This window comes from Tachypleus tridentatus, chromosome 2 (assembly GCF_004210375.1).
Source record: "Tachypleus tridentatus isolate NWPU-2018 chromosome 2, ASM421037v1, whole genome shotgun sequence".
Taxonomy (NCBI): Eukaryota; Metazoa; Arthropoda; class Merostomata; order Xiphosura; family Limulidae; genus Tachypleus; species Tachypleus tridentatus.
Window position 1 is genome coordinate 34,249,628 of NC_134826.1, and position 26,836 is coordinate 34,276,463.

Here is a 26,836-nt window from a genome sequence, read left to right on the forward strand (position 1 = left end):
ATGCGTACGGAATATTGACAAGAAAATGAAGTTTCTAAATAATCTATTATAAATTTTCATTAGCGTTTTGATAAAGTTTGAAATAATTTTGTACTGGTTTGGTCTGTTCAATGTGATTTATGTGGTCAGTGCATATTTTGTGAATTTTCACTGGCTCTGTGATGACGTTAAGACTGATAATGTGCTGTTTTTGTTTGTACAGTTTGATCTGTTTGGCTGATATGCATTTTGAGTCCCTGTTTTTGTTGTTACCTTTAAACCTAAAATTCTGCACTGGTGTGGTTTAGACTATGTGATTTATGTAGATGATGTGCACTTTGCGAAGTTTCACTGGCTTTGTGGTTATGTTAAAGCTTATAATGTACTAGTGTTATTTACACTACTGGTTCAACCCTTTTCCGCTAAATGGACTGGAAATGTATGGGTTAAAGTTTACGAGCCGTAAATCCTCGTAGGCATTTACTACATCATATGATCTATAGCTATAAAGAACACAAACACAGATGGCTGTGTGATGGGTCTAAAGAGAAGTTTGAAAGGACTAAATAATGTAAATGTTTAATCACAAAGTATGTATTTATTCACCGTATACTATTACGACCAAAGTACGATGTAAAAGTTGTACCAAAGTTAGAAGTACCCATGGTAACGAAGTGAGCTTTCTCGCTTTATGTTTCACTGAGGTAATTAAACAGTAAATGAGTCGCTAAAGATTGTTTTCAGAGGAAGATGTAAGTTACAGTATTATAAAAATGCAATTAGTCGTATTTTCAGTAAAAAAAATTATTTGAGGCTTGGAATATCTAGGTTCAGTAATAATTAAATTCTTATAAGTTATATAAGAGTACTTTTCTAAATGATGTTTTATTCTGTGTACGTCTCTCCATTTTCAATTAAAATGAATGATATAACGTGTAAGATGTTTGTGGAACGTTACGAAAAATAATGATAACGAGAGCTAAAAGCAAAATTTAAAACTGTTACTGCTCTATTTTTTAGTAAAAAGGCGACTTTTTTCATGTTCTGGATAAAAGTTTTCTGTTGTAAAATATCCACTTGTTTTTAGATTAGGTTTAAGAATACTAAACTATGAATTTAATGAGGTACCATGACGTCCTTAGAATTAATTCTACAGCATGATGTGACGGTCAATCCTACTCTTCGTTGTGAAAAAAGTAGCCCAAGAGTTGGCGGTAGGTGGTGATGACTAGCTGTCTTTCCTCTAATCTTACACTATTAAATCAGGGACAGCTAGTGCAGATAGCCCTTGAATAGCTTCGCGCGAAGTTCAAAAACAGACAGTTTTAAATACAATTTTTTGAAATATATAATTTTTCTATAATCTCTAATAAGATAAATTTTCGATACTTATTGAAACTTCACCAAACTACATAGTAGGTTTAGTCTTTATTCGTAGAATTACGTTATCACTCATATTAATTGATCGAATGAGAAGAAATTATTTGTGCATATATTACGGTTGTCGCTGTCAGCTGCAGTATTTTTATTTTATTATTTCAGATAAGACGTTTTCAGTACGAGAGATTTCTGATAATTTACAATATGTGTAAAAATTGATTTGCTTGAAGTAGCAACATATATTTTTTAGTGTTTTATCTAACTAGCAATATTTAGAAAAATAATTAAAGCAAAAGGAAAAATTAAAACTGAAACTTTAAAATAAGTAATTTAAAAGAACGTACAAAATTGTTTTATTTAATATTCCTTTTCGTTTCACTTTTCTTAAGCTATTTTGAAGGATATTTGCGCAAAGCCATATAAGTATTAGAGCTGGATGCCCCTAGTAACAAACTGATACTATAGTAATAAACTGATAGATGGAAAGCAGACACTTAATAGTATCCATCACAAACTCTTCGGTTTTTAGTTGAATTATCACATTTTACTGACATTCTCATAACACATTCACAGATCCTAACGCATCGCAATACGCGATTTTACTTCCTTTAGTTTAATGGTCGACTAAAACCTGTCTTACCTGTCTTTAGAGTTAACTTTAATTCGTCACCACTGTGAAACAAGCGATAAAGATAGTTGAGAAACCTAGCACTGTGAAATATTGTTAATAAAAACTAAATATGTACTTAAGATTTCAGCAAATTATAAGAAACAGTAGAAAAAAACACTACCATTTTCTGAGTAGAGAAATCTACAACGATAATCACGCACTGTTTAGAACTTGCTGAAATATAGCCGTGGTCCACTCAAAAAACAGCAAACTCGAGTAATGGCGACTCGCATTATAATGCGCCACAGTAAAATCGGATATCCTTCACGTAACAGTTTCCAATTAATGTGCTAGAAAACACAGGAGTTGTAGTTTCCACCTAATACACACACCAGGAGAAAACTGGACGTTTTGAAGGTGGATAGAGAAGAGCTTAGAAAAATTCCCATCACGACAAATTTAAGGAGATGGAATTAAGTTTAAAACTACAATCTTAGTTTCTTGCAACATTTTTGTGAGACCCCACACAACGTTAGATATCACATGCAATAATGTTATATCTTGACAGGGCGTTTTTAGCTTGAGCAGACAATCAACGGTAGATTTCCAGCCCTTTTTTGCTTACTTTTTTGTGATTCCTGTTTGTAGATTTTTAACTTCTTACTTTTTAATTACCTTGTATGTTGATTTTGTTAAGGTACAGCAATGGACAAATGTGTGTCTCAAGTAAGGCACAACCTCTACTAAATGGGTATAACATTTTATCAGCTAAAAAAGCAGCTTTTTTCAAATAAAACAAATACGTTTAAAGCATCGCTTTAAATAAAGCTTCGTGTCTTTTAAAGTAGTTATTTACTGAGCCAAATAATTTTATGTCTGAGATTTCGTGCGAACACCAGTTTAACACGCGTCAAGTAAAAAGGCACCGCTTATAACCAACTTTTAAGTAGGTCATGGACATTAACATTACTCCATATGATTTTTTTCGCGCAAAGCTACACGAGGACTATCTGCGCTAGCCATCCCTAATTTAGTAGCAGGGTAAGACAAGAGGGAAGGCAGCTTGTCATCACCACCTACCACTAACTCTTGAGCTACTCTTTTACTAATGAATAGTGGGATTGACCGTCATGTTATAACGCCTCCACCGCTGTGAGGGCGAGCATGTTTGGTGTGACGGTGATTCAAACCCACGGCCCTTAGATTATTAGTCGAGTGCCTTAACCACCTGGCCATGCCGGGCCTCCATATAATATACATGTGTCTAGAATTCGGTTCAAAGTACCCAACTGATCATACTTAGGGCTGTGGAACAATAATTCTAATAGTATGGACAAATGAGCAAATTTTGATTTTTTTTCGTATTATCAATGTTTGGGTGGTTTTAACAATTGGAAATGAAGTTTTTTGCGTTGTTTTAAGAATAAATCTGCTTTTTCAGGTGATTTTTAAAATAATTTTTGTGCGATCCCTATTATAAACTACTATCTTGGTTCTTTGTGTTGCGTTTCATGTATGGAAAACGACTGCCTTGAAAATATAAGTATTATGATTTACCAATTGCTTTCTGTAGAAATCACTATATAGAACACTGTCTTTTAGATTTACATCTAATAAATTTGTTTCGATAGTAGATTAACCTAGAATGGATTTAATAGAACTATTGAAGGAGTTTGAATGTCTGTAGAAGAATAGTAAGGAATATTTGTATTATACTGCTAAATTAGGGACGGCTAGCGCAGATAGCCCTCGAGTAACTTTGCGCGAAAATGAAAACAAATAAACAAAGTTAATTTAAGTCGTCACAAAAAATCTTGTTTGTTTTAATTGAACACAAAGTTACGCAATGGGCTATCTATCTGCTCATAATTGTAAGTCCGCAAAATAAACATGTAAAACAGCTGGTATGGGTTGAGAAAATGTTTTTATGTAGAGGAGCGAACAACGTTTCGACCATCTTCGGTCATCGTCAGGTTCACAAAGAAAGAAAGAGGTAACAGACCGATAGCTGACCACATGTTTGAAAAGGGTTGTGTAACTGAGTGTAGGAATGTAGAGGGCGTGCTTAGATGTTTTATTATATTTATTGATATTGATATAAAGGTGTTCATTTGTATTGGTTTATTTTGGGCTCTATTTGTTGTATAAGTAAAGCTTCTTTAATTTTGCGTTTGTTTCTGTTTGTTTCTTTATTTAGTATTTGGGTGTTTTCTATGGTTATTTGTTCGAAAACGTGTGAAGGTGACTTTTTGTGTTCTTTGAATCTGGTTTTCATTTTTCTAGTTGTTTCTTTAATATAGAAGTCGTGGCAGTTATCACATTGTATTTTATAAATAATGTTATACTTCATTCAGAAAGTATTAGAGGATCTTGTTGGAAACGTTTTGGTGGGAACACATACATCAACTCATAGCAAGCTCCTATTGAAGTCAAAGGCCAATGGGGACGTACATGATGAGGTTACTTCCCACACTACTTTAAATTCCTTCCAAGAAGTGATTGTTGAGAGGGATTTCAAGAACATTTCTGAGTCGGAGATACTTGTTAATTTCTACATCCAAGGAGGTTCTAATATGCATCATATTTCCACTTACGAGGACAGAATTATGGTGCCCACCAAAGTTCTGATTTTTGACATTTACATCATTGAGTCCTTTACCATTATCAATGCAGGCTGCCTTAACTATAAGATATGGCCATATATTCCCTACCTTCTCAGATGTTTTCAATGCCAGAGGCTTGAACAGTCTAAGCCATCTTATTGTGTACTCATTGCAGTTACAAGTGTATCAAATGGACCTCCAATGCATCAATTGTGGTGGCCTCCACCCATCATACTATTAATTTTTCCATATGTATGTGGAAGAAAAAGAGGTACAATGTTTGAAGAGTGTCAACAAAGTTTTCTACATTGATGATCGAAAATTGTTGTCCATTGTTTCGTCTTGGACATATGCTAGTGAATTCTGTACCACTGCTACATTGGGAGAGCACTATGACCCTAACAGTCTTTCTTTTCACAGATGAAGTCTCTTACCCTCATGACTTGACAAGTCTACTTCTACTGCTATCCCTTTCTCTGCCATGACATATTGTGATCGATTACAATTATCTGTTCAAAATGCAGAATCGTTATTTTTTCACGCCCTCAGTCATTGAAATCACCTTTTACTGACATAAAGCTACCTAATCGACCCAAGACAGGTTACATCTATGGATATCAATAGATCTATTTCTGAGAAAAACCTCGTAATCACAAGCAAAAGACATCTCTGCTCATTTATCCTTCCAAATAAAAATGGTCACTTTGATACAATGGAACTGTTGAAATTTTCATTATGATTTAGACGACAATAAAAATATGATTGTTTTCTATCATCTTATGTGTCTTTTCTAGCAAGAAACATTCCTTTGACTTGCTGGCACTATCACCTTATGGCAGCTTTTCTTATATAGGAATGACAGATTGTGTTATGAATGAGTACATGGAAGAATGGCTTGAGTGCCCATCATTTCTGTGCTACTTAATATTCCAATGGAAACCATGGTAATCCGTATCTTCGTGTGTTTGACCCCTTTATGATTTTTCACACTGAAACTTGGATTCCTTTAGAGCTGTATCTTGAGTGTCACCACTTTCAATATCAGAATTGAAACTACAATTAAACGCCTTCATCCTACTGTTGCAATCAGCCCCTGTGTCAGTTACTTCCACATTTATTGTTAATGGTCGCACATGAGATTTATTCAGTAGCAGCTTAAGAGTGGCTTCACTCACTTGCTTAGGTGGACCATAACAAACTGTTTCACCTTTTCTTTCCACAAAATCCTTTGCATTCATTTTTGCTTTCAACTTAGTTTACATCTTGATCCCCTGAGTTCTGTCTTGTTTGTGGTGTCCTTCCTCGAGAAGCAAAGTTATCAGTGCTTATATTTGACTGTAAGCTTACTTTCATTTCTCACATCAAGGAGCTTTGTGTTAAATGTACAACATAATATTGAGATAGGATCAAGGTTAAGGATTTACCATACATCATATGTTCGAAGCTGGACTATGGGTCTCTGGTTTATGCTTTTGCCAACTCTTTAACCTTTGAAGATGTGAGACCCTTTTCATCATCTGGGACTTTGGCTCTGCACGGGGCTATTCCTGACTTTGCCAGTCCAGAATCTATACGCGAAGTCCCATGAGACTCTTATTCATATCTGCTGTTTGCAACTTTTTACAAATTTATGCTAACAGGCTTCAATCCTTACTACAGCATCCCACCTAATGTTGTGTCTTTCTTCCTCAGAGGTTTATGCTTATATGAAATAGATGGTCTGCCATTTCTCCTTTGGCATTTGTATTCAAACACAACTTGCTGAATTGGGTTTATCATTGGATGACATTGCTGATCCCACCACTAGTTCATTACCATCTTCAAATGTGATAGTTCTTAAAGTCATATAAAGAAGACAGATACTCCCAATTAGAAAAATACCATCTTCTCTTTGCCAAACGTCCCTCAAACCATTTTTCTTTTCAAGTTTTCACAGATTATTCGAAATAAGGTGATTCTGGGGTCTATGCCATTATGTTTCGTCACTCAGTTGGAGCTTAAAATATCCCCTCTGCAGTTGCTATATTCACTGCCGAGTTGTATGCCATTTCTCTTACCTTGTATCACACAGAAGCTAGTCAGCAGTACACTGATTGTACTATGAACACCAACTGTGACTCATTTTTCTCTATTTTACATTTATATCCAGTTTTTCTGGATACCTGACCATATCAGTAATCATAAGAATGAACCTGCTGACACCACAGGTAAATCTGTCTGCTCTGGTTTTCAAGCCATTCCTATTCCATACATGGACTACAATCCTTCGTTTAAAATTCGTATTCGCGCCAGTTGGTAGTCGGTTTGGAGCGAGCAGTGTCATAGAAAGCTATTCCAGATCAAAATTTCTGTCGCTCTTTGCCCATCTTGTTTTCATAAAACTTGAAAGGAGGAAGTTGTGTTGGCTTGGCTATGCATCGATCACAGATTTTAATCCAGTGTTTTCTCTTATTTGGGATTGTTCCACCAATGTGTGGCTTTTGTTATGCTTAGATGACAATTGCCTACATTTTACATTATTGCCATTGTTATTACTCTGAGAAAATGCACCATTTTGAACATGTAATTTCTAAAGACTTACGCCTGATGTTGAACAATGTCATTGTGATGGTAGCACTGTACAACTTGACCTTGTTTTTAGCTTTTTGTGAGCTACAGACATTTTAAAATTATATTTAAGTTATGTTTACTTGATTTTTGGTATTGTTTATTTTCCAACTCCATTTGCTTTTACATTTTCTAATACTTTGCTTTGAAATTTTTACCCCTTGTGTAGTGTGTATAGTCTAGTTGCTTTGCCACAAAACGCTAAACAATCTACCACCCTACCTAATTATTGGTCAATTGCTTAAGACCCAGTAAGGTCTTGAAGAGATGGGTTGTTGCACGGATTATTTGATTCCTTAAATCAAACAACCTCCTACTCGTTTATCTAATGTGTTTTTATAGACGTCACTCCAGTATGGACCATTTGATTATTTTTTAAACCTGGATCAGGAAAGCCTGCCTCAAGAGCCTTCTTGTTTGTTTGCTCCTCGAGGTGGATTTCTTTTACGTGGTGAAGAGAGCTCTCAGGGAAGATTCTGTATGTTAAGTTTACCTCCTCTGGAATCAAACATCCACTCACGTGTTTGCTGTGCGTCGTAACCGGTGAAAAAGAGGAGAGAACCTTGGTAGCTGAACAGGCATCGTTGGTGGGTCAGTATGTTAGTGACATTGTAACACAACGTATGTTAGTGACACTGTAACACAACGTATGTTAGTGACACTGTAACACAACGTATGTTAGTGACACTGTAACACAACGTATGTTAGTGACACTGTAACACAACGTATGTTAGTGACATTGTAACACAACGTATGTTAGTGACACTGTAACACAACGTATGTTAGTGACACTGTAACACAACGTATGTTAGTGACACTGTAACACAACATATGTTAGTGACATTGTAACACAACGTATGTTAGTGACATTGTAACACAACGTATGTTAGTGACACTGTAACACAACGTATGTTAGTGACACTGTAACACAACGTATGTTAGTGACACTGTAACACAACGTATGTTAGTGACACTGTAACACAACGTATGTTAGTGACATTGTAACACAACGCTTTAGCATTGAATTCCTGTAGATTGGCTACTATAGTTGTGTTTGAGTCAACCAAATAACAGTGTTAAACGTTCTTAATAGGTGTCGTTGACATCTTTTCCAATACTGGTGTTTGGGTATAGTGCATATTATACCCTTTTGCTGATTAGCATTCCACCTGTAACCTTTTTTTGAGTCATCTAAAGAAGTCAGATACTCCCGATTGCAAGTAGCATCTTTTCTTTGCCGAATATCTTTTGAACCATTTCTCTGTTCTCATTTTCGTGGATGGTTTGAAGTCAGGTGGCTATGTTGGCTCTGTCTTGGTATGTTTTGGCTTGATAGTTGCTCACAGGATCCTCTGTACAGTTTCTGCGTTCACTGCTAAGTTGTATTTCTCTTGCCTTGGATCATGTAGAAGCATAGCAGTACAATGTCTGTACTATTAACATGACTCTCTTAGCTATGTACTGGCCCTCTAATCACTTAATGTGTGTTTTCACCCTGTTCTCGTCTATACCTAAAATGACTTGAACCATTTTTCTATACTTTCCATTTCTATCCAGTTTTTTCTGGATTTCTGACCATTTTAGTATTTGATGGAACGAGCTTGCTGTCAATGTCTATCTGTTCTACAGCTCTTACGACCTAGCAAATTAAATTTGTGGAATATGATGAAGGTACGGCTTCACGCCGGTTGGTAGACAATTTCAACATACATGTTTATAAAAACTTTCGCTTTTACACATATTGAATTAATTGGCAATAATCCAATTATTTTTGTATTATGAAAATCAAAATAAAACAACTCCTTTATAAGAGTTTACCAGATATTATTTTAATAACTTAACTTTCAAAATCAAATCAAATTGCACTTAACACAGAAAAATGTTAATTTTAATTTGCATGACTCTTTATTACTTCTTTCATTATTTTATTTAGTACCATTCAAAGAACATTATAATATGTATTTTATTCATTTAACAGTTTTTAATATAGAACAATATATATATATATATTTAGAGACAAGAGTATTTATTGATTAAATAAGTTATCATAATGTGTAATTTTTGTAGCACATTTTTCGAAATTATATTTCAATGTGTTTTAAATTTTCACTTAAGTTCTAGAAAACAATAGTTTTTGCTTGTCGTACAAGAGTATGATAAGGAGCGCTGATAAATATAAAACAGGTCTTCCAAGGAAGGTTGTGTATTGCTTATGAGTGATGTAAGTGTATTACTAGTTAGTTTTGTTTGTAATATGTGTGTGTATATATATATGTAAGCACAAGATACATTTTTTATAACCATTACTTGCTTCTTCCGTCAGATATATGATCTTCAATTTTACGAAATAGTGTAAGTATAGTCAGTGTTGGAAATTATGTAGTAACGTTTGTCCTCACTGTATTTTACATTATTGTTCAAACAACTAGACTAATTTTTGTTGTCCGTCTGCAGCTATATTTTAATTGTAAATACGTACGTGGGTTTTATTGTTTCAGATCAATTATTTCTAAGTACTACAGATTTCTAATAATTCATAAAATACGTGAAAATGGATTAGCTCTTTGTGACTTTATAAAGTATGACATAATTATAATTATTTAGAAATATAAAACAAAACGAAAACAATAGAGCAGAAACTTAGAAAAAGTACTTTTAAAAACACAAAACATTGTTTTATTTACTATGCTCTTTTGTTTTACTTCTTTTTACATTATTTTTAGATATTTGCGAAAACCGGTATGATAGATATTTTTGTAATCCGTCCTTAATATAAGTTAGTTGGAAGTCAGCTGCTTAACAGTACCAATTGCTATATCTATGGCTGCTGTAATGGAATTATGAGATTTGACAGACACTTTTATAACGTACCCACGACATCAAATCACTGAGCATGATTTTGCAGCAAAGAGACGAGAATCAAAATTTTCAAGTTCACGGTTCAGAGTATTCACCACTGGTCAAATAAACAGCCTCGTCTCACTTAGATTTCGTACGCTGTAATCCATACATGTTACCACAATGACCATACCATATTCCAGCTCTTTTCCTATTAACAAAAGTTGTATTCACCATTTTCTTATGCTACTGCCAAAAGTTTTTACTATTTTATCTCTGAATCTAGATATCTATATATAAATGGTTCCAATATTCAATGGAAAGCTGTAACTTCCATGTGATATTTTTTAACCTTGATTTATTGTTGATATTTTTTATCATTTCAGAAAAATAAAATTAACTCAGAGATTGAACAATTAAAAACATCTTTAAGATGTAAATTATGTTTTCATATTCGATATTTCAGTGACTTGTTTCATTATCTGAAGTCTACTTTGTAACTTCTTCTGCTCTGGTACATAGTAACTTTTGTTAGCGAATTTTGTTATACTATACATATGTGTGATGGTCAACTCTACTGGAGTGGTTTCGAACTGTTGGCTTTAATAGTAACTCTTGGGTCTTAGTGTACTCTTCGGTAGTAATAGTGCCTTTCACAAAATGTACACACCCTTTCCAAAGATGCAGCCCTCGTCACCTGACTCTGCAAATGCTTCACATTCAAATATGCTGATTGGGAAACTTCTCCACAATGACGACGTACAGAGTACTTTCCATCAGATGTGAGAAAGTTGAATTTTCATTTATCTTGCTTCTCTTTGGCCCAGTTAAACCTCATTCTGTTAATAAGGAGGAGTTTCTAGAAGATTAGCTGAACACAGGCAAGACTAGAATGGGTGCACAGTGACGCTAACCTCTTCTGAAGCTTGTTGCCACTTTGGTTTGAGATCTGTGAAAAACAGTCAATGACTCCATGGACTAATGCGTTTCAGAACACGTCGTCACCTAATGTGGTAGTTTTATTTCTTCTCCTTTCCTTCCAATCAACACAGCTGGCTATCTATATCTTTGCACTAAGTGACTCAAAATGAACTGAGTAATTTTAGTTATATTAGCAAACTGTCTTGTTGAAAGTAATATTTTCCTTAAATAAATAGGCTGCTTTTTCTCTGTGGAATTAATAGCATTACATGCATTCTGTAACAGATAGGCTTCTAATCTTATTCTCAATAAAACTCTTATTTATAGCAAACAACGGTTTATGCTCCACACAGGCCCGGCATGGCCTAGCGCGTAAGGCGTGCGACTCATAATCCGAGGGTCGCGAGTTCGCGTTCGCGTCGCGCCAAACATGCTCGCCCTCCCAGCCGTGGGGGTGTATAATGTGACGGTCAATCCCACTATTTGTTGGTAAAAGAGTAGCCCAAGAGTTGGCGGTGGGTGGTGATGACTAGCTGCCTTCCCTCTAGTCTTACACTGCAAAATTAGGGACGGCTAGCACAGATAGCCCTCGAGTAGCTTTGTGCGAAATTCAAAAACAAACAAACAAACAAATCTCCACACAGAGAGTTGCTGATGTACAAAATACTGCGTCATCCTTTAAACATCTGCATGCAGTAGAGCCTCAAAACAGACAATGAATATGAAGTAAAGTGAGAAGAACTAGCTTGGTGCAATAGATTTTTCCTCCACTGTAATTTTAGAAACTCTTACTCTGCTCGTAGAAGAGTTTGTTTTCAAGGTTTGATAATTTTTATTTATTGCATTGATCCTCTAAAATCAAAGGAAGTAATATGGCTATTGTGTTTATACTTGAACTTGAGATCCACAGAGAAAAAAATTATAAAATGTGGTTTGCTATCATTTTGTTATCAGACAAAAATAGCTTTAAGTTGTATTTTCCATTCGTAAAAAATGTTAAAATTTGCGCGGGTATGTGTTACATGTACAAAGGTATAGTTATTTGACTACATACATAAGTAAATTTACATTTCACTCGTGTCTCCTTTTGTATATTTACGTATAGGTACTAGTACAGTATAGATTTTGTTAAAACATTTGTATTCTTGGGTATTCCTGCATGTTGTGTGAACAATCATTCAAACGAATCTGGAACATGTTGCGTTCAATTGACGGTCTACAGACCACGCATTTTCATGTATTGTTCTATACCTTTTATTTATATTTCAAATCTAAAAAGAAATATCGTTAAAAATATAAACTGTTAAATCTCCTAGGTTATATCGCTTCATGCTAAGTATCTTGTCTGCAACATTCATTGTATCTATGATGCAATTATCATTTTTATCATAAAAACACTATTGTTGGTTCTATCGCTGTAGTCACGAGGTATGAGAACTCTTTACTACCCAAGAGTGATGCTATTTTATATTTGAAAGAAATATGTCATTTTTTCTGTATTAATATTTTAATACGTTGTTTTCTCATTCAAAGAACCTGTGCTTTGTGTAAAAGAGTTTAGATGATCTGAATAAATCTTTCATGTACATGTTTAGTTATTGTTCTGATGACTGTTTTAGGTTCTCTATCGTTTAAGTTAATTTTAGTCTGATGTGTCAAGTAAAGTTGTGCATGCATATTCTAAGGTATAACGTACTAAATGTTTTGTATACATTGAGTTCAGTTTTGTTTCGTAATGTACGTTGAACTAGTATGATTTTAAGGTGGGATATGGATTTAATTATAATGTAATTGGTAAGTTTAGTCCATGTTAATCTTTTATCGTATGTAAAAGCTAGCAATTTTGCTGTTTCGATATTTTTAATTTGTTGTTTCAGCTTCTGATGCGGACCTGTATTATGTTTTTTCGTCTCTCCTTAGTTTTTTTATATAATCGTGTGTTTTGGGAATATTTCTCTCAGTATGGACCACTGTATTTGGCTGAACTGATTTTATAAGAGCTTGCTTTCATGATCACCATTCTGCTATGTCATCTCCCTCTGAGAAGCTTGCGTGTGTGTTATTGTACTTTGTTTGGAAGGTTTTAAATCGTTACCCAGGACATAAAGAAAGGGCCAATGACAGAGCACTGAGGTATTCCAGCAGATGGATACGAAGAATAAGTTTGGTTACTTCTAATTTTAATTGATCGGTATTAGACAAAAAAGGAGGTTTATCTTAAATAGAGTTCAAGAAGTTTCGATTCATATCTTATCTCGTTCCGCCTATCTGAATCAAAGTCTTTCTGTCCTTCAAGGGAAGCAACTTTAGTGGAACAAAATAAAAGAGTAGTCCAAGAGTTGGCACTGAGTGGTGAAAAGTAACTGTTATCCCTTTAATCTTTCAATGTTAGAGACGGTTAGTGCAGAGAGTTCCTGTGTAGTTTTGTGCAAAATTGGAAACAGTCATTACTGATACAACTTTGAGCTTTTCTGAGTAGAAAAGCACAGTGAAAATTCTCGCTATGTGTTTGTTGTTGTCGTTATTTCTTGTTAAGCACAAAAATAATGGGCCATGTGTGCTCTGCCCGCAGTGGGTATACTATCCAGTTGTTTAGCATTATAAGACTTTTGAAACACTGGTACACATTTAAATATTTGTTTTAATCAAATACGTCAAATATTGTCTATCCAAGTGTTGTTTTTTTTTTGTTTTAGTGACAGTTAACATGCCACATACGATTTATTTCAGGTAATATGTTTAATTACCATATTAAATAATACACGGGTATTCGTGTTGTGTTTTTACCTTCTACGTATTCATTTGTAAATATGTTTGAATCTTGGTATGTATTTCGACACACTAATTGGAATTGTTAACGAAGGTATGATGACCTGGAAGTAAGCAAATGTTTTGAAAGTGTTGTAGAAAGAGTGCTGATTTTTCTTTTTACATTGTGGCAATGAGGTTATTTCAATCTTGTTCATAAATCTCCAGTAAATATTCGAGTTAAAATTTCTTTTTGGATTCGTCTTCAGTTAAAATGTTGTTGTTTTTTGGTCTGATATTACTTTTATACTAAAGAAGTCAGTGTAAATTTAGTATGTGTTGACAGGTGGTAACTTTTGAAGTTTTGGTCTTCATCAAAATTTTGAGACTGCCTGTGGTGTTGTCATTGCAAAGTTAAGAATATATGTTGTTTTTGTAGGTTTGTATGTCAGTGTGTAACTTTTAGAGAAGGAATGTTATTTAGTAATGTTTCTAGAAGGTGTTTTCAGTTATTATTTTGTTTCCTACAACTAAAAGCTTGTCCTTTAAATCATCTGGTCTTATTAGTTTCTGTTGTAGCTAAAGGCATCTATGATTAGTTTGGTGTCTGTACTGTGTGACGGGCTACAGTAAATTACCTGAATGATTAGCTTGGTGTCTGTACTGTGTGACGGGCTACAGTAAATTACCTGGATGATTAGCTTGGTGTCTGTACTGTGTGACGGGCTATAGTAAATTACCTGGATGACTAGCTTGGTGTCTGTACTGTGTGACGGGCTATAGTAAATTACCTGGATGATTAGCTTGGTGTCTGTACTGTGTGACGAGCTATAGTAAATTACCTGGATGATTAGCTTGGTGTCTGTACTGTGTGACGGGCTATAGTAAATTACCTGGATGATTAGCTTGGTGTCTGTACTGTGTGACGGGCTATAGTAAATTACCTGGATGACTAGCTTGGTGTCTGTACTGTGTGACGGGCTATAGTAAATTACCTGAATGATTAGCTTGGTGTCTGTACTGTGTGACGGGCTATAGTAAATTACCTGAATGATTAGCTTGGTGTCTGTACTGTGTAACGGGCTATAGTAAATTACCTGGATGATTAGCTTGGTGTCTGTACTGTGTGACGGGCTATAGTAAATTACCTGGATGACTAGCTTGGTGTCTGTACTGTGTGACGGGCTATAGTAAATTACCTGGGTGACTAGCTTGGTGTCTGTACTGTGTGACGGGCTATAGTAAATTACCTGGATGACTAGCTTGCTGTCTGTACTGTGTGACGGGCTATAGTAAATTACCTGGATGATTAGCTTGGTGTCTGTACTGTGTGACGGGCTATAGTAAATTACCTGGATGATTAGCTTGGTGTCTTTACTGTGTGACGGGCTATAGTAAATTACCTGGATGACTAGCTTGGTCTCTGTACTGTGTGACGGGCTATAGTAAATTACCTGGATGATTAGCTTGGTGTCTGTACTGTGTGACGGGCTATAGTAAATTACCTGGATGATTAGCTTGGTGTCTGTACTGTGTGACGGGCTATAGTAAATTACCTGGATGACTAGCTTGGTGTCTGTACTGTGTGACGGGCTATAGTAAATTACCTGGATGACTAGCTTGGTGTCTGTACTGTGTGACGGGCTATAGTAAATTACCTGGATGATTAGCTTGGTGTCTGTACTGTGTGACGGGCTATAGTAAATTACCTGGATGATTAGCTTGGTGTCTGTACTGTGTGACAGGCTATAGTAAATTGCCGCCATGAATAGTTTGGTGTTTGTGTTATGATTTCATTGAACTGGTTTAGTTTGTGATATTGATATTTCTTTTCTTAATACTCCTTATTTTAGGTATTTTTTAGTGTTGATGTAGCTCTGTATATCCAAATACAAATGGTTTTGTATGTGTTGCATCGAATAAAATTAAGTATGTGTTGTTGTTGAAGGTTATAATCTGTATTTTTACCATCATTTGAATGAGAAATAATTTATGAACATTACAGTGAAGTGTTTACATTAAATTATACAGTATTCTGTGTTAGAGTCTTGAGAGATTAATGTTTAACGTAGTCTTTCTGCTCTTGACCCTGATGTCAAAATGCATATTGAACATTTTCAATATGATTTATATAATTAATTGACTTTATAACTGTTGTTTAGTTTATTTTAGCGCATAGATTATGACGATTGTGTATATTAGAATCTTTTCGTTTTAATTTCGTGCATCTGTTATTGCGTATTTGTAATGCACTGGATCCATTACAGTTGTTGCTTTTGTTTTATGGTTTGTTGAATTGAGAAATATTTGGAAAGTTGTTTGTGAATATGGAGTGGTGTCTTTTGCACTTGCTGATCCGGAAGCAGTGTTTGAGATCTATTAAATAATATTTTATTTATTATAATATACTTTATGCATTTTGTGAATGACATTATGTGACTTTCTCTACAGTTTAGATATTTTTTTATTCTTTTCACATTCCTTAAGGCTTTGTTTTAGAATTTGTAATGCAGACTGAAGGGGTAAGGGACTTGCACATTTTAATATAATAATTAATATAATAATAAAGTAAGAAAAACTCGACCTTTACACTCCACATAATTATAAGATAACTTATTTTAATAAGTACTGTGTACTAGTCCGGAAGAAGTCTCAAAGACGAAACGTCGATTAACATAATAATTCTCTTATACTTATTTGGGGTGTACAGGACGTTTTTCTAATCTTAAGACTGGTCTTTTTTTAGTTTTTACCACCTCTAAAACAACATGAATATGAACGACAAGTCAAAATTGAGGCCCGTCATGGCCAGGTGGGTTAAGGCGTTCGACTCGTAATCTGAAGGTCGCGGGTTCGAATACCGTCACACCACACATGCTTGCCCTTTCAGCCGTATGGGCATTATAATGTGACGATCAATCCCACTATTCTTTGGTAAAAAAGTAGCCCAAGAGTTAGCGGTGGGTGGTGATGTCTAGCTGCTTTCCCTCTAGTCTTACATTGGTAAATTAGGGACAGCTAGCGCAGAAAGTCCTCCAGTAGCTTTGTGCGAAAATAAAAAACAACAAAACGTCAAAATTGTGTCAAAATATTTGAATAATAAGGTTACTTCTAGCCTCACATTTTTCTACTATGTTATATCTACAACACAGATGTACTCTGTTTGACAATACATTTTTATTTGTGAATTTAGGCCTACTTCAATTTGTAATACAGCAACGTACCTCTTTTATTTCAGTATAAGTTGTTGTTGGGATATCTTACTCACATTTGGTAAGTTTACGCTGATTTTGGAGTTGTTGAGGGATTATTATTTCAGATATTCATTATTCTTTTATAATCCTTTGGTCTAAGGTGTTTTACAAGTCCACAGAAATATTGATATTTGTTTGTATATTTGTATTAATGTCACTTGGTATATATGATTTATTTGATTAAATTTTATCTTGTGTTTTACTCTCGATAAGTATTTTGAATGGCTCGTGATATTATGTGTGGAAGTGCAGGTGTGGGAGTTTGTTACGAATGAAATGATAATGACAAACATCGTATTGGGAAGTGGAAAAATGAGATACTTTATTTAAGATAATGGCATGAAAAAGAACTTTCATTTGAAAATAAAATGAATTTAAATCAAATGTGTACAATCGGTAGGAAGAAAATACGGTGAAACAAAAAGGAATTTAACTGTTAATTTTGACTTTCACAATCAGATTAGAATTGTCTTCCTCAACAGATGGACGACACCTGACGTGAGAAAGCTCAATTTCCAATAACTCAAAGTACACGTCTCACTTTATTTAAAACTGACCTGTAATTAAAATATACATTCAATGAGTATCTGATTAATCAAAAAGTAGGTACCAGAAAACGGAAATGTTCCATATTTAGCCATCTACACAGAGTGAGTACGACACAGAGAATTTGTCTTATGAAACTTAGATTGATGGAAAAAATCAAACCTTACCTGAAATTTAGTTAACTATTAAAACAGATAGAAAATAATGTTACGCAGGTTAAATAAATTAATAGAACTCGTTTCTAAAATGTTGCAGCAATAAGATTTGTTTATGTTTTTCTGAAAATATATATACCATGTAAATGTAATCAGTTGTATAGGTTTTACATTGGCTTTTTTACATCTATATACTTCTCAGTATATACATATATATTGTTCTCAGATTAAAAGTGCAATACTGTGTAAGTTTATTTTACAAGTACGTATCAATATATACAGTATAAAAACCAGTTCAGTGTCTGATAACTGAAGGATTTATTTGGTATATCCTGGATTATGTGATAAAGGTCATAGACGTGTGTTATTCTTATCATTTGAACAAATTACACTATGAAACATAAATTCTGTTCCTGGATAATATGTGTTACTTCTTAATTGCTTATGATGTAAAAGTACAGAAAATGGCCATTATTCCCTTCAAACTTTGATTTTGTGACCTGGATAATGAAATTTAGAAATTAACTTATTTTCTATGTAAAAATAGGCAAATTTGTACATTTTCATTTACATAAGGTCTGAATAAAACAACATATGAATCAAGATTTACATGTATTTATAATAAAATTATACAAAAATGTTTAGAAGTGAGTAGTTTTTCAAGATTTGCGACTTTAATGTAAATAACTTTCACGTGTCAGTCCCCAATTATAGTCTACCATCATGTTTTTGTTATACGCTCCCTGGCCACAAAAGCAAAGTTTGAAGAGAAAAATAGGTCTTTTCCAATTACTTTAGACATAATCAATTGGGAAATAACACTTTCTGCACAGGAACAAGAAAAAGTAAAACTTTTGTTACATAGTGTAACGAATACCTGTGGACTTGAGATCGAATTTATTACCATTATAAAAGAAATTAGAATTAAGTCTTAACTATTTATCGAAATTCTGGAATAAAGCGTGACATATCTGCAGATCAAACTACTACATCTGTAATACCTAGTTCTAGAGCTGAGCAACTGCTAGTGCTTAGAGCTAAGACTACCTATTCTGCCAATAACCTATTTGTTAAAATGTTGCACGTAACTTTAGTAATTACGATACTTTTGGTTGTACGTTTTCTTATCTAACCTTTTAATCTTTGTTTGTTTTTGAATTTCGCGCAGAGCTACTCAAGGGCTATCTGCGCTAGCCATCCCTAATTTAGCAGTGTAAGACTAGAGGAAGGCAGCTAGTCATTACCACCCACCGCCAACTCTTGGGCTACTCTTTTACCAACGAATAGTGAGATTGACCGTCACATTATAATGCCCCACGGCTGAAAGGGCGAGCATGTTTGGTGTGACGGTATTCGAACCCGCGACCCTCGGATTACGAGTTGAACGCCTTAACACGTTTGGCCTTGCCGGACCCTTTAATCTTTGTTGCCCCACGGTAACAGTAGCACAGCGGACTTACAACGTTAGAAACTTGATTTTCGATACCCATGGTGGGCTGAGCACAGACAGCCCTTTGTGTAGCTTTGTGCTTACATACAAACAAATTAGCCTTTGTCTCTTTTCACGGGGTATTTTTTTGTTACCTTTGTAACTCTATATCTGGTGTTTGTTTTCGAATTAGTGCGCAATCAAAGTAAGAAAACTAAACAGCTGGGAAAAGTCGCTACAAACGGAGTTTCAGAGAGTATTAGAAAATAACGGGCACAACATTTTTCGGAATGACGAAATTACATCTATGAAACGAAATATATAACATTACATAACGAATGCAATTTTTTAATGAAATTAACTATTCGTACTGCTTTAAAAACTGTTCATACATAAGTATTAATATAATTTTTAGTTTTATCGTTCTTTGAATTTTTATAAATTACGTTATGAGCAAATGGAAATAGATTTATAACGTTATTTGTTTCTCTGTTATTTGAGAAAATCGACTATTTCTCATGACACGCGCTTTAACGAAATTAAGTTGATATTTTCAACAAAGTTTTAGTATTAAAATATTCGAATATGAAGTTTTCTAGAATATTAAGAACAATGTTTAAATCTGCAATAATTATAACAATTATGGTTAATGTTCTGGTTTAAGCGCCGAGTTCCACAATGAGTTATCTATGTTAATTATGGTTGCATAGGAACCCAGTAGAAGCAGAATACACTAGATAAACAATTCCTACGACAGTTATTTTTTCAAACATCATCCTTATTGACGTTTATGTTCATGTCTTATTTTAGTCGTTGCTAATCTATGCCCTTTTCTCTTTTACATTTGAATTCAAGAATCTTCTGTTGATTCATTAATGAAGTATTCGTCTCTTTCAGCTCCTACGAAAACATGAAATGGAAAATTTTCTCGCTTATACCGATTACTACTGTAATTTGTTTTTGTTTATATCAGCTCGACTGGAACTTAAGCTACCAGAAAACACATTTCAAATTTGTACACCCGTTCGCAGGTACGTATGAGAGCAAAGTTTACCATCATGTAATACTGGGTGTGTATATACATACAGGAATTTTCTTATAATTATTTTGGTAAACATAATCTTGACGTGATAGTATGACTCTCATTAGCCTTACTTTCATTATCATATTGGACAGAAAGTGTTTAATGTATCAAATTTTGTTCTGTTAATATTTTACTAATATACTTTATTATAAATATTGTTAGCTTAATATGCGTAATTAACCAAAATCTGCTGGTCGAACATTTTAAACTATAAACCCAATAATATCTTACTTTTTTCGTTATAGGAATTAGAATACATTATTTCATTAACTATGCTATTTGTTGAAATGATCTTAATTTCATATCTGAATAGATAGCTTGCTCTGAACGACAGCTAATATTTAGTGTTGTTTGTTTGTTTCTTTTTAAATTTCGCGCGAAGCTACACGAGGGCTATCTAGCCCTAGGCGTCCTTAATTTTGCAGTGTAAAACTAGAGGGAAGGCAGCTACTCATCACCACCCACCGCCAACTATTACCAACGAATAGTGGGATTGACTGTATTATTATAACGCCCCCACGGCTGAAAGGGCGAGCATGTTTGGTGTGACGGAAATTCCAACCTGCGACTCTCAGATTACGAGTCGAGTGCCTTAACCACCTGGCCATGTCGGGTCAATTTTAGTAATGGCCATCTACTTATATCACAATTTGCACGTAATTTTGATGAGATGGAGTAATAAAAAAAAAAACGTATTAAATTGTATTTCTAGAATAAGGAAGTAACTCGAAGAATTTTACATTTGAACTAGTAGAACGTGTCGAAATTAGACTAAATATATATTGAGTTGTTCTGTTTCACTGTATCATATTCTTACGTAACTGACCACTCAGAATCGAATATTTAACCTCTAAGATATATTTATTTAAAAACTAAAATCGATCTCCGACAATGTAGATGCTGTGAGTAACCACGCTTCTTTTAATTTAGTTTGTCATTTTTGTTAACAGCAAAACTACTTTATAATACCCCTTCTTCAGAAGTTGGAACTAGCAATTATTATTTTTACTTATTAATAAATTAAAAATTACATTTGAAAAATCAGTTTGACACTACAGCACTATACAAAAATTATGGTTTAATAGTTTTCTGTAAAAAAAAAGGTTTGCTATACATTAACAATACATACGTACAAATTACCATCCATCTATAAAAGTCGCTCTCAGTAAACCCTGCACCAATAAATACAATTGTTTTTTTCCTGTTGGTCTTTATATTCAAACTCATTGGACGGACTGACCGTTTTTCCGAAGTGATGTCATTCTTTCTGTGGAATGTGTTGAAATTCGACAAAGTACCTGGAGTTGTAGTATTTCAAGCCACGATTTAGAACTAAGAACTATCTAATTGATATAGGGAAAAGGTGAATCTTCTTTGTAAATAACGTTTTCGATATTTGTACCTTCATGGTGATAAATCTTTAAGCGATCAAATCATACCCTAGAGTTACGTGTTGCTGGCAATGTGAAAAACATCGCCTCAGCTACGTAGTACCAATATGTTATTACTGTACTCTATACTTAAGATGTACATCTATTTGTATTACAGTTTCATGTAATTTTTACGTCCTGAAGTAATTGTAAGTAGAGTTTCTCTGTCGTTATTAGACGGAAAATTGTATCAAAGAAAACTTGTGGATTGAATTACTTGAGTGAGGAAGTATCTCCAAGTTTCATGTTTGAATATAATTAAGAAGTACATTTACAGAAAACTGAACTAATATCCAAAAGTTAACGTTTTACATAGATGCTTTTGAAACGTAATCACTCCAAGAAAAACAACTGAAAAAAAATCGACTGTTCTTTTTTACGAAAGCAGAAGATGCCCAACAAGAGAAGTTTGTTTGGTTTGTTTTGGAATTTCGCACAAAGCTACTCGAGGGCTATCTGTGCTAGCCGTCCCTAATTTAGCAGTGTAAGACTAGAGGGAAGGCAGCTAGTCATCACCACCCACCGCCAACTCTTGGGCTACTCTTTTACCAACAAATAGTGGGATTGACCGTCACATTATAACGCCCCCACGGCTGGGAGGGCGAGCATGTTTGGCGCGATTCGGGCGCGAACCCGCGACCCTCAGATTACGAAGTGCACACCTTAACGCGCTAGGCCATGCCAGGCCTGCCCAACAAGAGAAACGGTCATTGATTAATTATCTCCAGTTTAGAGGTTTAGTGTCAGAAATAAATAAACAAATATTGAAATATGAAAGTAAATTTTAAGAAATGGACAGCCATACTATATAACTAATGGTTCGCATACTGTTAAGTGAAATTCTATGTAATAAAGTATTTAAAGTAGCAATGAATAGGAACATTTGTAGTCTGATAACTATCAATTTTAACAAAACTTCGTGCTTAACAAAGTAATTAAAATAGTAATTAAGCTATATTATTGATTTTACAGAAAAAATGGCAAAAAATAACTCTACGCAAAAAGCAGCTACTCGTGTTTTGTTGATCACTTACTTACGATCCGGAAGCACGTTTACAGGTGAAGTATTACAGCATTTATCTGACAGTACCTTCTACGACTATGAGCCTCTTCATCACATGAGTCTGAGCACAAGGCTACATGGAAAACTTGCATCAGATGCAATAGATCATCTTCTGAAACTGTTTAGATGTAACTATGTCAATGAGACATACTTAAAGTATGTGCAAAAGAAAGAGAATTTGTACATGTTGACAAAGAACACGTTTATGTGGAAACGCTGTAAAACCGAGAAAAACTGTTCGAAGCCAAGTGTCATGTCTTCTTTATGTAATAAAGCAAAGGTTCACGTGATGAAAGTTCTCCGTTTACCTCTTTCTTACGTCCAACAGTTGTTGGAAAAGGCCACAAACCTAGATATCCGAGTGATATATCTTGTACGAGATCCTCGTGGAATCTATGGCTCAAGGAAATCACGCAGCTGGTGTCGACCTACGAACTGCTCTGACATCACTGTTTTATGTGATGAGATCTGGGACGATCTTGTCAGTTTTTATCGGCTGCAAAAAGCATTTCCTGGAAAATTCCATTTTCTGCGTTTTGAAGATATTGCATTGAAACCATTTGACGAAACTAAAAAACTTCTGAAAAGTCTGGGTTTCCAAATTTCGAAATCCCTGAAGAAGTATTTAGAGAAACACATGTTTGCCAAAAGTAGAAAGTACCAAAGTGCTTTTTCCACATTTAGAAATTCATCCAGTATTCCATCAAAGTGGCATTCATCCCTAACTATTTCCGAAAAGAAAAATATTAAAAAAAAATGTGGTAGAGTTTTGAAGAAACTTGGACAGTGGTAATATACATTCTTAGATCCTATAGTGAAATATTTACTAAAAGTTATTTCTTTCTTTTCTTTTTTATGAAGATATGGTTTCTAACAGAAGCGGAAGAGATGACAAGAACTGAAGAAAATACCAATGCAATTTTTTTCATTCTGAAATAAAGTATAATGATTTGTTGGAAAGGTAAAATTCTTTATAACTATCTTGATTCATGTCTGTACTTTTTAACATATTGTATTGCACATCATATGTGAGAAGTATTTAACAGGAGAATATTCCGATGTACGGAACCTAGTAAGAACAAAAGAAACCTGAACAAATGTTACAAAATAATATCACTTTTCACTTTCAGTGAGGAAATTTGCTCAAATGTTTACATAATTTGCTTCATTAAATTATTTTCTCTGCCAAAATAAACACAACTGAATTATTTCTTTAATTGTTGAGTTTGATTTTGAATTTCGCACAAAACTACTCGATGACTAGCTGTGCTAGCCGTCCCTAATTTAGCAGTGTAAGACTAGAGGGAAGGCAGCTAGTCATCACTATCAACCGCCAACTCTTGGACTACTTTTTTTACCAACGAATAGTGGGATGGACCGTTACTTTATAACGCCCCCACGGCTAAAATGGCGAGTATGTCTGGTGCGACGGGGATTTGAACCCTCGACTATCGGATTACGAGTCGAACGCATTAACCCACCTGGCCATGCCGGGCCCACTCAATATTGCAATGCAACTTAATAAGGTACCCATACGTTAGATTTGAAACTACTATTTTGAATAAAAAATGTTCATATTTTACACGTGCACTACATGGCTAAATGTATGTAGACACCCGACTATCACACTTATATGTGTTTGTTGAACATCTCATTCCAAAACCATGGGCATTAATATGGAATTGGTCCCTCTTTTGCTACATAACAGCCTCCACTTTTCTATGAAGGCTTTTTATTAGATTTTAGAACGTAGCTGCGGGGATTCGCTCCTGTTCAGCCACAAGAGGTCGGGCAAGAAGGAAGGCCTGGCTCGCAGTTAGCGTTCCAATGCATCCCAAAGGAGTTCGATGGGGTGTAGGTCAGAGTTCTGTGCAGACCAGTCAAGTTCTTCCAGACCAACCTCGGGAAACCATGTCTTTATGTGCATTGGGGAATTGTCATGCTGAAACAAAAAAGGATCTACCCCACACTGTTGCCACAAAGTTGGAAGCATACAATTCTCAAGAATTCTTGATGACGAGAAACCCACTTCAAATAAAAATAGAAACCAGATTCAAATAACATAAAAAATACCTTCACACGTGTTTGAACACTGCAAATCAAATAAAGACAACATAACCATTGAAAACACCCAAATACTAAGCAGGGAAACAAATATAAACAGACACAAAATCAAAGAAGCCTTACTTGTACAGCAACTAAAACCAAAATTAAACCAATGTAAAGGAACACCTTTATACCGATACTGATTAATAACCTAACACCCAACTGCAACGCCCCATACAATCCCTTACCCTTTTATACCCTTGTCCTTAAGACATGTGTCCGGCAACAGTCTCTTGCAAACTCTCTTTCTTAACCTGAAGATGACCTAGGAAGGTCAAAACGTTATTCTCTCCTTATCAATAAAAGTGTTAATACCCATACCAACCATTCTGAGATACACTTCTCTAGATTGTCATTGTATGCTGTAATGTTAAGATTTCCTTTCACTGGAACTAAAGAGCATAGCTCAAACCATGAAAAACAGCCCCAGACCATTATTCCTGCTCCAAAAAACTTTACAGTTGGCACTATGCATTCAAGCAGGTAGCGTTCTCCTGGCATCCACCAAATCCACATTCGTCCGTCCTACTGCCAGACAGTGAAGCGTTATTCATCACTCCAGAAAACGCGTTTCCACTGCTCCAGAGTCCAATTGCGGTGTACTTTACACCACTCCAACCGTCGTTTGGCATTACACATGGTGATCTTAGGCTTGTGTGCGGCTGCTCGGTCACGAAACCCATTTCATGAAACTCCTGACGAACAGTTCTTGTGCTGACGTTGCTTCCAGAAGCAGTTTGGAACTTGGTAGTGAGTGTTGCAATTGTGGACAGACGATGTTTACGTGCTTCGCGCTTGAGCACTCGGCGGTTCCCTTATGTGAGCTTGTGGTTGAGCTGTTGTTGCTCCTAGATGTTTCCATTTCACGATAACAGCACTTACAGTTGACCGGGCCAGCTCTAGCAGGACAGATATTTGACGAACTGAAGTGTACTGTTGTTGTACAAAGGATAACCACAGGAACCTAACTAACGATATATTTTTTGATAAATGAAGAGCGTGGTGTCAAGATTGTGTACTGTTGTCGTACAGTGGATAATCTCAGAAATCTAATTAAAAATATATTCCGGATATCTAAAGAGCATAGTGTGGAGATTGTGTATTGTTGATGTAGAGTGGATAATCTCAGGAAAATAACTGACTCTAAGATCACTGACGAGTATACTGTCAAGGTTGTGTTCTGTTGTTGCAGAGTGAATGACCTCATTGAAGCCGACTGCGAGTGTCTGTGATGTAAATAACAGTTGTGTTGTAATAATATAATTCGCTAGTCTAAGGATTTAACATGCCATAACGTTTTGAAACAAGATAGAACCTATTAATTCATCTCTGCTGTCCCATTCTCTAATCTAAACTGAAGCTATTAATAAATGAGTTTTAAACCTTAAATCCAGCTCTCATCTTTCACATTATTAACAGGCTGTTGTTTGAGACATGCTGCAAACTCAGTAAAACAAATATTGAAATTATCACATATATTGTGGCTAATAAAGATTAGTTCAATCTCTACGAAATAAATGGAACATGTTTGCACTGATATGTACTCGTGTGGTTGATAATACTATTTAAACAACCTTGTTTGCAGACGTGTACTATAGACAAATTATAATGTCGTTAGAGTGAATATGAAACGTTAGTAATAACTCTTCTGGTGGCATGACAAGTCCACTGTTTGTTCAGGTGTGTTTTATTTTTATTTTTCTTTACATGTATTTTATAACCTTATAAAAATTAGTGCATTATTGCGTGGCTTACAGTTTTAAAGAGTTTGGAAATGGGATAATAAAGGAATTCCCGTCACATTTCATGTGTTAAAAATTGATGTATTAATGATATTATGGACCTCTTTACTAGAAAATATATGTAGATCATAGTCTCCTGTCTGTAATCTGAGTTACGTTGCGTCATCTGTAGTGTGTGCAGTATCTCCAAACGTTCCAGTTTAAGTATAAATCTTGGTTTAAAGTGTAAAAAAAATTCAGGCAACTGAAAATCTTTTGCTTTTAAATAAGTAAATAGTATTTTATGATAGCTACTACCACCATCAATCGATTTTAAGTACAATAATGTATTCATTATTCTA

At 34.9% G+C, this 26,836-nt stretch overlaps 1 protein-coding gene across 2 annotated transcripts; it reads left to right on the top strand.

Annotated features, from left to right (window-relative positions):
- Positions 1-536: 536 nt before the first annotated feature.
- Positions 537-26,836, top strand: LOC143235422 (carbohydrate sulfotransferase 1-like). 2 transcript variants are annotated; one of them, XM_076473574.1, is made up of 3 exons: positions 537-731; positions 19,968-20,101; positions 22,557-26,836. In XM_076473574.1, the coding sequence occupies exons 2-3, from the start codon at positions 19,981-19,983 to the stop codon at positions 23,438-23,440; spliced, it is 1,005 nt and encodes a 334-aa protein (XP_076329689.1). In that variant the 5' UTR covers positions 537-731; positions 19,968-19,980; the 3' UTR covers positions 23,441-26,836. The 2 variants fall into 2 exon arrangements, with proteins under 2 accessions (XP_076329689.1, XP_076329699.1); XM_076473584.1 differs by having other exon boundaries at positions 537-683.